This window comes from Boleophthalmus pectinirostris, unplaced genomic scaffold (assembly GCF_026225935.1).
Source record: "Boleophthalmus pectinirostris isolate CB_2022bp ecotype Guang Dong unplaced genomic scaffold, ASM2622593v1 HiC_scaffold_3, whole genome shotgun sequence".
Classification (NCBI taxonomy): Eukaryota; Metazoa; Chordata; class Actinopteri; order Gobiiformes; family Gobiidae; genus Boleophthalmus; species Boleophthalmus pectinirostris.
In genome coordinates this window covers 24,555,906-24,568,475 of record NW_026571299.1, presented here as the reverse complement: position 1 = coordinate 24,568,475, position 12,570 = coordinate 24,555,906, and the positions used below count along the sequence as shown (strand labels likewise).

The 12,570-nt window shown below is 39.8% G+C and overlaps 1 protein-coding gene across 1 annotated transcript in view; it reads left to right on the top strand.

Annotated features, from left to right (window-relative positions):
- Positions 1-1,213: 1,213 nt before the first annotated feature.
- LOC110171260 (low-density lipoprotein receptor-related protein 1-like) overlaps positions 1,214-12,570 on the top strand; it is a 363,394-nt gene continuing 352,037 nt past the window's right edge. The window contains exon 1 of the mRNA XM_055160387.1: positions 1,214-1,778. Within this exon, the coding sequence (XP_055016362.1) occupies positions 1,700-1,778 (79 nt within the window). The 5' untranslated portion in view covers positions 1,214-1,699. The remainder of the gene's footprint in view (positions 1,779-12,570) is intronic.

Genomic DNA, 12,570 nt, shown 5'->3' with positions numbered 1-12,570 from the left:
TGTTGTTCAATGATCAAATATGTCTCCATGTTTAACAAAATGACATTTTTATATTGAGGGGTTGCTGGTCTAACACGTGACTTTGGATTTTAATTGAACTATCTGAAATGAGTGAGTGCGATGTATGTATAATGAGTGTGTTGTGTGTACAGTGAGTGTGCTGGTGTTACGGACTTTTGTGTGATTGTTGCTCTATGTTTCTCTGTCCTGTAGATGACTTAACATCAACCTGACGCGGGACTGAAGATGGAAATGAGATATGTTGGCTATGATCTTTACATATTTACATTTTAAATATTTTTTAATATGTGCTGCCTCTTTACAAATAAATAAGAATAAATAGTTGCAAAAACTTACCATTGTGTCCTTAGGCAAGGCACTTCACCCACATTGCCTCATATGAAAGTGGTGTGTGCGGGAGTGATGGTTGGATGGTGCAGATTGGCAGTCGCACTTACGTCAGTCTGGCCCAGGGCAGCTGTGGCTACAATAGTATCTTACCACCACCGAGTCTTTGAGTGTTCAGAAAAGTGCTGTATAAAACTGATGCATTATTATGATTAAATAAGAATAAGAACTACTGTTGTAGCCACAGCTGCCCTGGGACAGACTGATGGAAGTGAGTCTGCCAATCTGCACCATTGGCCCCTCCCACCACCACAACACTCACACACCTTCATTCTAGACAATACGGGTGAAGTGTCTTGCCTAAGGACACAACCCAACTAACTAATACTGACCGGGCCCAGTCTAGTGCAGCTTCTGACCAGATCAGGTTTTGAGAAACTGACAGAACCTGTCAAGAATGGAGACTGCTCTTGTGTCCTTGGGCAAAACACTTTCATCCACATTGTCCAGCGTGAATCCAATAGCACAGATCCACCAGAAGTTACAGCTATAAGAGACAAAATAATGTAAGGATTTCGTAAAATGGAGGGTCACCGTGATTAAGTGCGTAGGAACATAATCTGGCGCGTAATTAGCTGTAAAACGCAGATTTGGGGTCATGCACGTGGTCGGACAGAATAGCCGAGGTTAAGGAGTCTGTCAGGATGTAGGACAGATCTGGAGGGTGCTTTGTGGTGCGCGCGGGGCGGGGGTGAGGGGGGGTGAAAGGGGGCGAGTCCGTGCGCCGCTGTATGCCCACGTCACGGAGCTCAGAGTGGGACCGTGCGAGCGCCTTCCCCCGGCTCCACTCTCCCAGTGTCCACCCAGCGGCACGCACGGACACGCCACAACCGCCTCCGAGGCTCCCACCACCGGCGTCAGAGGACCACGACACCCCGCGCCGAGAAGTGCATGCTCCCGTGGCACCAGCGGCACCAGCGGCACCAGCGCCAGCAGCAGCAGCGGCGTCACGTCTCTCCGTGCCTGCCCGTTGGCTAGCTTGATGCTCTGCCTGCCTGCTAGCCTTTGTGACGGGGCTGTGCGGGCATCCAAGCGGGCAGCCCTCACCCAAAAGCGTGCATGGTTGTGGATACTGCTCCCGGATTCCTTTGCGCCTCTTTTCTCGCCTTGACACCGGAGCAGGACTATCGTGCGCGAGAGACAGCGCACTGAGTGGGCATTGGACAGCGGTTTTCACGCATCTTCACGTCTGTTTTTCGTCGAAATCCACAGCTTGGACAGAGTAACCTAAATCAAGACGCAATTGATGACTAATTCCCCCACATCCACGTAAACACCATAGCGTTGCAACATGCTGGCAGCCGGATTGCTCGTGTTTGGTTTGTTACACAGTTTTGAAGTAGTCGCTCCTGCAGTCTCTTCTATTGATGGTAAGATGAACACACAACACAATAAACAGTAATCTTGACGGTCTGAACTCCCATTTAATCACGTGGAAAAGTCTAGCCCCCCTGCGCAACGTGGAGAGGCAGACAGAAATGAAAATAGAAGCGAGGTAATCAGAGCGCTCTTTTGTCTGTCTCTATGTGCCACATGTGAATATTGCAATGTCACAGCAGTGGTCCCTCTCGCTCCACTGGATCACACACGCACGCACGCATGCACGTACTACTGTATTCACATATAGGCAGGCCCCGTGCATTTTTAAAACCACGTATACTGCACCACTTTACTGGATTTCTCTATTTACGCGTATAACATCGTAATTAGGCTGCATTAGACTCTTGTATTACACTGGCCAATAATGGAATTCGAGATTTTTCTAGGTCTTGCATCACTAAATCAGGATTAAGTCACGTTTAAACCCCCAAAGCAGTTGTCAGTATCTTCTGTCGCCATCTCTGCGTATTTGGAGTGTGTTTGGAGTTTTGTAACAGACGTGTTTCTCAAACTGTGGTACAGAAGCTCGTTCAGGTGGGACTCAGCTCAGCTCAGCTTCATTGTGTGGGTTTGCCTCATTTGGAGTTTATTTTGTCCACTTTTTGGTCGTATTTTTGGATCATTTCATGTTTAGAACCGCAGTGGAAATGTTGTAGTCCACTTTTAGACCTGGTTTGGTCCTCAATTAGCCCTGAAATAGTCTGGTTATAGATTTGGTGGAACTTGGAAAGCCAACTGTTTGATGGTACTTGGTGAGAAGTGTTTGAGAACCTCTCGAATAAATGAAGCTCCATATTTTTGATTTGTTATGTTTGATATAAGGTGTTAAAGAGAGAAATTTCAGCCACTCACGTAATTAACAGCTAGAGGTGTAACGATATCCAAGTCTCACGATACGATATCGTCATGGTATGAACCTCACGGTACGATATTTTTAGCGATATCGTGGGGAAGTTTATGATATGATATGGAGGCTCACGATTAGGGATGTAGTGCAACAATATCCAAATCTCTCGGTATGATATTTTCACGATATACATCTCACAGTACGATAAGACTTGAAAGTGCTTAGAACTGTTATTTCTTCTTGTAGTTTACACTGAAATGGAGCAAAGGATCATGGTCTATGTAGTTCCCTCCTTTTTTAGCTATTGCTGCACCATAACTCTTCATTTAAGCAAAGACACTTGTAATCCGATATATTGCGATGGTCCATGATATTATTTCGGTTATTGTTACATCCATTTTAACAGCACAATAAAACATTTGAGTAATTAGCCAGTGTCGATAATTATTCATATTTCAATCCTCTACACCTGTAATAACATAGATATGATACGATATTTTCACAATATGCTTCTTACGGTTCGATATTTATTGAGATTTTCTGATTTTGTGGTTATCAATTTCTGAATATGCTACTTTTTCCTTTTAAAAACCTTAAAAAGCTTTTGGTTCTGTCAAAATATGAAGAATTAAGATTTAAAAATGCTTAATTTCAGTTATTTCTTCATGTCGTTTTCACTGGCAACACCAAAGGATCATGGTCTATGTAGTTCCCTGTGTTTTTTATCTATTGCTGCACCATAACTCTTCATTTAAGCAAAGAGACTTGTAATTCGATATATTGTGATGGTCCATGATATTATTGTGAGAACTTTGATACGAGATCACGATATTGTTACATCCCTATTAACAGCACCAACACCTGTAATAACATAGATATGATACGATATTTCTGTTCAATATTTATTGAGATTTTCTGATTTTGTGCTTGTCATATTGTGAATATGCTGCTTTTTCCTTTTAAAAGCTTTGAAAAGCTTTTGGTTCTGTCAAAATATGAAGAATTAAGATTTAAAAATGCTTGCTGTTGTCATTTTCACTGACAACACCAAAGGATCATGGTCTACGTAGTTTCCTGTGTTTTTTAGCTACTGCTGCACCAGGGCAAGGCAAGGCAAGTTTACTTGTAAAGCACAATTCATACACAAATAATTCAAAGTGGTTTACAGAATAAGAAAGACGACATTAGAATAACTATTCATTTAAGCGAGTACTTATAAATCATTATGGTAATTACTTTAACAGACCTACTTATTGAACTGAAACTGCAAAGTAGAAATATGAACAGAAAATATCAGCGGTATTAGACTGATATGAGAGAATGTAATGTTATTTTCACAAAGTCCGCTGCAGGGAAATTACAATGTGAGATTGTGGAACCGAAACTGCAGTTAAATTGCAGCACTAAAGCAATTTGACCGCGTGTGGTTGTAAATATGTAGTGTACTCTGCTTTGTGTTGCAGTATCTGTATGTCTGTGTCTGTTTTGGGTGAGGAAACAGGTCTGCACATCGACCCGCTGCTCTTTCACTTTTAAATAAACAAATAAACACATAAATAAGACCAGTTTAAGCCACCTAGTATTTATTTATATTTATTTATTTATATACTTATTGCGATATTTTGTGGAGGTTAATATGCTTCTTTTTCCTCTTAAAATGCCTTGACATGACTTAAAAGTGCTTAGAATTGTGATTTCTTCTTGTAGTTTGCACTGAAACGGAGCAAAGGATCATGGTCTATGTAGTTCCCTCTGTTTTTTAGTTATTTCTGCACCATAACTCTTCATTTAAGCAAAGAGACTTGTAATTCAATATATTGTGATGGTCCACAATATTATTGTGAGAACTTTGACGAATCGATATCACAATATTTCAGTTATTGTTACATCATTGTCTACTAGGGATGTAACAGTAACCGAAATATTGTGATATCGTATCGTTAAAAGTCTCACAATATATCGAATTACAAGTTCCTTTGTTTGAATGCATTGTTTTATAGTAGCAATAGCAAAATAAACATCGGGAACTACATATCCCATGATTCACTTCCGTCACAATCACAATATATTGAAGTACAAGTCTCTTTGCTTAAATTCATTGTTATGGTGCAGCAACAGCTAAAAAACTGAGAGAACTACATAGACCATGATCCTTTGCTCTGTCTCAGTCCGATATACATGATGAAATAAGTGTTATTAAGCAAGTTTAAATCATAATCATTTGGATAATAACGAGAGAAAAGCAGCATACACAGTTTATATCATACCGTGAGATGTATATCGTGAAAATATCGTATCGACAGATTTGGATATTGTTACATCCCTAGTGCACGATCATGGCAGTTTTGTCTTGTGAGATCTTGTGGTATGAGATCTTGTCCCATCCCCACTGGTTACAATACAACAATGAAGATAAAAAGTACACATATTTCAATTATTCACTGTACTGAGCACCAGTCTATGGCCTTGAACAGCCCTCTGCTTCGCCTCTGTTTAGATATGTGGCCCTTGATGAAAAAAGTTTGGACACCCCTGTTCTAGAACTAAAAGTCAAAATGTTGTAGTAATAGCTTAAGTACCAGAGAATTGTGCAATGATGTATCACGATATATATTACTGAATCGATTTTTTCTTACACCCCTAATATTAGTTTTTATATCGATTATCTGATTTTAATACTTTAGATAACCCTAGACAGGATTGATTCTAGAACTAAAAGTCAAAGCTGTTGTAATGTAATAGCTTCATTACCAGAATTCACTGTTATTTCCCCAAAGTCGTCCGCGGGGAGATCTCCACTCGAGTGCATTCCACTGGAGTCGAAAAGCTCTTTGTTATACTTCTTATTGCATCATGTTGTGCAATCATGGAGCAGAACCTCACAAGAGCAGCTCAAGCGAACAGCTCCATACGTACTCAGGTGTCGCTGTTTGTTGTATTGATTTTCACGATCCTGACATAATTATATATTTTCATTCCACTTTCCTGGTGACATTATAATTAAAGCCTGTCTGATTGTCAGTCTCACTTCTGCTAATAGACCAGGAGGACTCTGTCACAACACACAGCTTTAATCACGAGTCTCGGGGAGGTTTGGAAACTCCACGCAACATATAGTCTATAGAGATGTAACTATGTATGTCGCTTTTCCTTTTCAAATGCCATGACAAGTCTTAGAGAGTTAACATTTAAAGTGATTCTTAATAGTTCTTCATGTTGTCTGCGTTGAAACAGAGCAAAGGATCATGGTCTGTGCAGTTCTCTCTTTTTTGTTGCTGCACCGTAACAATGAATTTAAGCAAAGAGACTTGTAATTCAATATATTGTGACAGCCCACGGTATTTATTGTGAGACTTTTGATGATACGATTTCAGTTATTGTTACATCACTATCTACTTGGGGTGTAACGATATCCAAATCTCACAATATGATATCGTCACAGTATGAACCTCACGGTATGATATTTATTGCGATATCCTGGGAAAGCTCACGATATGATGGGGAGGCTCACGATTAGAGATGTAACAATATCCAAATCTCTCGGTACGATATTTTCACGATATACATCTCACGGAACGATTTATTGTGATATTTTGTGAAGGTTAATCCGCTACTTTTTCCTCTTAAAATGCCTTGACAAGACTTAATCCAAAGAATGAAGACTTTAAAGTGTTTAGAACTGTTATTTCTTCATGTAGTCTGCACTGAAATGGAGCAAAGGATCATGGTCTATGTAGTTCCCTCTGTCTTTTTTAAACTATTGCTGCACCATAACTCTTCATTTAAGCAAAGAGACGTATGATTCGATATATTGTGATGGCCCACGGTATTATTGTGAGAACTTTGATGCGATATCACGATTATTGTTACATGACTATTTACTAGGAATGTAACAATAACCGAAATATCGTGATATCATATCGTCAAAAGTCTCACAATAATATCATGGGCTGTCACAATATATCAAATTACAAGTCTCTTTGTTGTTTAAATGCATTGTTTTACAGTAGCAATAGTCAATAAACATCGGGAACTACATATCCCATGATTCAATTCAGTGCAGACAATATGAAGAAATATGTTTTTTTACTGAAATTCTTAGGATTATGACAGAAATAATTTGAATCAGATTCTTGTCAAGGTATTTAAAAGCAAAAAAAAAAAGTCCTATCTAATAATATTAGCCTCTCCAAAATATCATAATAAATATCGTGAAATTTCTTGCATATCGTGAAAATATTGTATCGAGAGATTTGGATATCGTAGGATTGTCAAAAATATCGGATATTGGCTACTAATCAGTACTAAAATATCAAAACTTGATACTCACTTGAGCATTTATTGATTAGGAATGTAACGATATCCAAATCTATGGTATGATATATAAGTAGGAGTATGAAAATTTTCTGTCATAATACAAATAATTAAGATGTAAACATTTATTTCATTGTGCAGATTGGACTGAGACAGAGCAAAGGATCATGGTCTATGTAGTTCTGTCAGTTTTTATCTATTGCTGCACCATTACAATGAATTTAAGCAAAGAGACTTGTAAATCGATATATTGTAATGGTCCACGATATTATTTCAGTTATTGTTACATCCCTACTACCTGCTGGTGTAAAACAGTATAGAACTTTTGTTATTCAATACAAAGACAAACTGGATTTACATAAAACTACATATACCAAATATCATAAATCAGATACTAGTCGATACTCAAATATTAAAACTACTATACTAGATACTCACTTGAGCAGGTATTGATTAGGATGTAATGATATCAAAATCCCTCTACACGATATTTTCACAAGATGCATCTCACAGAAAATTAAATCAGAATTTTAATAACAGTTATTTCATCGTGCAGATTGGACTGAAACAGAGCAAAGGATCATGGTCTATGCAGTTCTCTCAGTTTTTAGCTGTAGACATCATTTTGTGACTAAGATGGATCCATATTAGCCTGATTCATCAGACGGTTTCAATTCGTAGAAACCGTCTGACCTTGCAGTGTTAGAATTTGTTCTCTCGACGGTAGGCGGGTACTTTTTTTCATTTAACCAATCGCTGCTATTTGGTCGTGATGTGTGTAATGTGCCGCTAATGGGGCCAACTGGTATATTAAGCTTTTCCCAAATCCTGTAGGAAGAAGGAGCAATAACGTCTTTCCCCTTGATAAAATTCACCAAACATTCTCTTTGTTCCGGCTTTAAATCCTCGATCTCGGGAATCGTTGCCAACACAGACTATATGGCTCTTCGCTGATTGACTGGTGCCCGAACTCGCACTTCTGGGATTTTTGCGAACCGTCTAGTGTATTCTGATTCCTGACCGAGTCGCTGGAGAGAAATTAAATTGAGCGGAGGCACTAGCCGGCTACCATAACGATGTATTTAAACAGAGAAACCTGTAATTTGATATATTTTGATGGCTAGTGATATTATTGTGACACTTTTGACGATACACTATCACAATATTTCAGTTCTTTTTACATCCCTAATAGTAATGTAGTTAGAGAGACCCCACTGTCGCATCTCGGGCTGACAATGATCACCCAACCAGATTCATTTTTTTTCACAGATGTAACTGCAAACAAAAGTACTTTTCTCTCACCTCAAATGAACAGAATTTAGTGCTTAGCTCAATAATTCTGCAAAAATCCACAAGGTTTTTCAATCGTCTGTGATATTGTTTTCATTTTTTTCTCTCTCAACATCCATACGCATCCCTCATTGGTTAATCCACCTGTCAATCACTCCCATCTGAACTCTGGCTGACTCGCATCTCGGGCTGTAGTCCACTAAAGAAATTCTTGGTCGCCTCGAGTTGTGTTTTGTTTCATTCACACATATTTAAAGCTCCAACCCTGCTGCACTGTAGTTTTTAAAGTCCACACACCTTCAGTCGAATCATTTGGACAATTTGAGCCCTGGAATTGCCAATTTTTACCAAACTAGAAGGTAAGAGGTTGCTGAAAACTACCACTAGGGTTGCTCAAACATGTGCGAATGAAACAAAACGCAACTCCAGGTTTGTTTTTGAGGAGGTAACGACATTATAACATGACTTAAAGCTCACAAGAGTCAAATTTAAAACTAACCTGGAGGACAGGCTTGAATTCTAAGGTGGAATTTGGAATTTTAATGATCAAAATTCTGTTATTGCTGTTATTGGACCTTCAAAACACTAATAATATTTCGTCTGCTTTTCTCATTTTCCTCACGTTCCAAAGTCTGTATTAGCCCTTGTATCTGAGGTGTATAGCGTGAAGATAAAGCCTGATACGCGTTGCCTTGAGAGCTGTTGTTTACACTGGGTTCACGCTGGCCCCTCCTCTGACCTTGTTCTTGCACCTCACGACTTCTGGAAACCATTACGCTTTTTACAGTCTCGCTCGGTCTGCGCTAGTGTGAAAGAATTTAGCCCAGTCTAGGTTTTTGTTTTCGCAAAATAGCAGACATCCTGGCTTTAAAACGTGTCCAAAAATGTGTCCGGGACGTCTCGAGTGTAAGAAAAAGTGCAACTACATATCACGACCTCGGCCAAAATATCCCTCCGCTTTGAAGTTGTGGCTCCGTGCGTCTGCCTCTGCTTTTACTGATGCGTTTGGTTCATGTAATGTCAGACCATTTCAAACTTTAAAGGGACTGTATTACACTATTTTCTGACCTGTGTTCCACTGTGTTTTTAAACTCCACACACCTTCACTAGAATCATTTGGATGATTTCAGACCTGGAATTACCAATCTCTACTGAACTAAAGCTTGAAAACTACAGCTTTTTGAGAGGGAAACAACATTATAACATGACTGAAAGCTCACAAGAGTCAATTTTATATACCATAACTTAAACTGAGCTGGAGGACAGGCTTGAATTCTAAGGTGGAATTTGGAATTTTAATTGCTAAAGTTGTTATTGCTCTGGTTTTTAGATAAAGGTCCTATAGCTGTTTTTTCCCCAAGTATTTCAGCAAAATAAGTCGTGCTCCTGTACAGATATACAGATAATAAGCAGCTCTTGAGGTCAAAATAAGTCTGCTGTGTTCTGTCTGTATCTAATTATAAAGCGTTTTATTGTTCTATAATCAAGAAGTACACCGTTAGCATTAGGGATGGGCATGATTAGTCGATTAATCGATAATTGATCATTAAGAATTCTGTCCATCACGTTCATTTTTAATTGACAAACTGAATGTATGTTGCTGTGTGTAGTGTGAGGAGACGAGGCTGCGTCTGACACAAACACTGGAGTTGTGTCTCCATGTTTGGGTTCTGGCTCCTTGGAGACTTTGTTCCTCTCAGTGAGTGTGTTTACAGCACATCAGTGTCCCGGGTATGACCGGGTTTTTTGAGTATCCCGGTTTGGTCATGGTGCATGTAAACGCAGTATCCCGGTTACTGCAACATAAAGCTTGAGTCACATGTGTCCAAAAGACAAACACTTTTCAGTCTTTTCACAACAGAAGCCAAAAAAAATAAATAAAGTGACCAACATAAATAAAGTGAAATGATGTTAAATAAAGAGCTGCACTAAACCTGCACACGTCTGATCTCTGAAAACATGAACCATCTCCAACGAGACACACACACAGAACACACTCACCATCATCATCATCATCATCATTACAATCATCCCTCTGTCACAGAGAGAACACTCATATTCCACTGAGTCGTGTCCTTTAGTCCGACAGAAGCTGAACCGCATCAGCGCACAAGGAAAGAGCTGTTTTTTTCAGAGCTTATAGTTTATGCAAAGGAGTCACGGGTTGATGTGGCTCTAGAGTGTTTATGCTTTATATGTTGTAAAGTTGAGTTTATTTATGCCGATTAGTCATAGTAATAATAATGATGATCATTTTAATATAAAAACATTAATGATCAATTGAAAATCGATCGTTAATTCTCCCAGTGATCGTTTAAGAAAATTTAATTGAAAGCTTATCTCTAGTTAGCATGCTTGTTGTTAGTATTACAGTTCTGGCCTTTGAAAGTGCTTATAAACTCATTGTGGTGATTAATTAGGATGCTGTGAATGCATGAGGTAAGTGAGGAAGAACTTTGGGCCTCTGTAAACTAGTTATGTTTTTCACATTTTAAATCCCTGTTCGTACGGGATTAGTTTTAACTGTGGACCTTTGGTGATTTGTAATAATGGTGGAGGAGCCTGAGATCTTAATCCCGTACAAATGTGCCATATCTGTCATTTGTAAAGTAAAAATATACAGCAGCTCATGACAGTATCAATATACTGTATCACATTAAACAATAAAATATATAGATATTTAGATTTTTGCACACCCCTACTAACCACTGTGATTAACTTGATTACTGAGTAATTGTTACACATTTTTTTTTTAAAGTTAGAAGTCATATTTATGTAAATAAATTAAAGTAGAATATATCAAATATTGTCAATATTGGTAAATGGTCATATTTTTATATCTTAATCTTAAGTTATTTTTTTCAGGGAAGGTAGATACTTTGAATGCCATACTGTGGAACATTCCAGGCATGCATTTCAGAATATGTTTGTGAATATGTTTTATGAGTATGTTTCGATTCAAACTCTGATTTCTATAACATTGTGAAGGTGACTTCTTTGTGAAAAAGGCATTGGAAGCAACAACAGGTGTGTGTAGTGTTTTGGTGTGAGGGCTGAGCAGAGATTTGAGAGAACAGCTCTTGTAGTGAACATGAATGGAGTGCTGTCACTTCAGATGTGTTCCAAAGAGAGCACAGGTGGAGGGTTTGAACGAGGATCCCCCGAGAACGAGACAGGATCCAAACAACAACACGAAACGAGACAGAGATGAGAAGGGACACAGACGAGAGAGAGGGAAAGAGTGAGCGAAGAGTGAGGACAGAGTGAGGAAGAATGAGGAAAAAGTGAAGGGAGAGTGAAAGAATCAACTATAACCCTGGTCCTAAAATTCACTTCATCAGCCTGTCCCTTCCTGTCCTCTCCCCTGTTCTCTGTCCTCCCCCGTCCTCTCCCTCATGTCCTTCCTCTTGTCATCTGTTCTCTCTCTTCGTCCTCTCCCCCGTTCTCACTCCTGTCCTCTGTCCCTGTCCTCTCCCCCTGTCCACCTATCCTCATCCCTCTCCTCTCCTGTCCTCCCCGTGTCCTCTCCATTGCCCTCTCTCTCTGTCCCCCCGTCCTCTCCTCCTGTCCATCTGTCCTCATCCCTCTCCTCTCCTGTCCTCCCCCGTGTCCTCTCCCTATCCTCTCCCCCCTATCCGCCTTCATGTTGTCTCCTCTGTTCTCTGTCCCCAGTCCGCTGTCCCTGTCCTCTGTCCATCTGTCCTCTCCCCCGTCCACCTGTCCTCTCCCCTGTCGTCTCTCCCTGTAGCTCTCCTGTCCTCCCCTCGTCCTCTCCCTCTGTCTTCTCCCCTTGTCTACCTGTCCTCTCTCCCTGTCCTCCACTCTGTCCTCCCTCTTTCCTCTGTCCTCTGTCCACCTGTCCTGTCTTGTCCCTCTAGTTGATATGATGTAGTAGACAGGTGTGAGTGGAGTGGAGTCGTCTCGTCTTTTCGTCCTCAGACTGAGCGTCCTGTTGTTACTGTGCGTCAGAGCTGCTCAGCCTGTACTTTAGATCTGCACAAACATGTTCTGAGAGGTGATTCTTGGATTAGTTTAACGTTTCACGCTTCAGTCATAACAAACCGCCCCAGTCGTCTCTTTGGTGTCTGCAGAGTGTTTATGCTACAAGACGCAAACATAAAGCTCCTGGATGACACAGAATCTACTCATATGAAATATTAGTCATGTTATAATGTTGTTATCTCCTCACAAACAGACCTGGACTTGTGTTTTGTTTCATTCACACGTGTTTGAGTAACACTTTATTATTACTGTCTACAACTCTAAAGCTCACAATGCTCTGTTCCACCTTGTGATGTCATGCAGTGATAGTTTTGCTGCATTTACTTTTT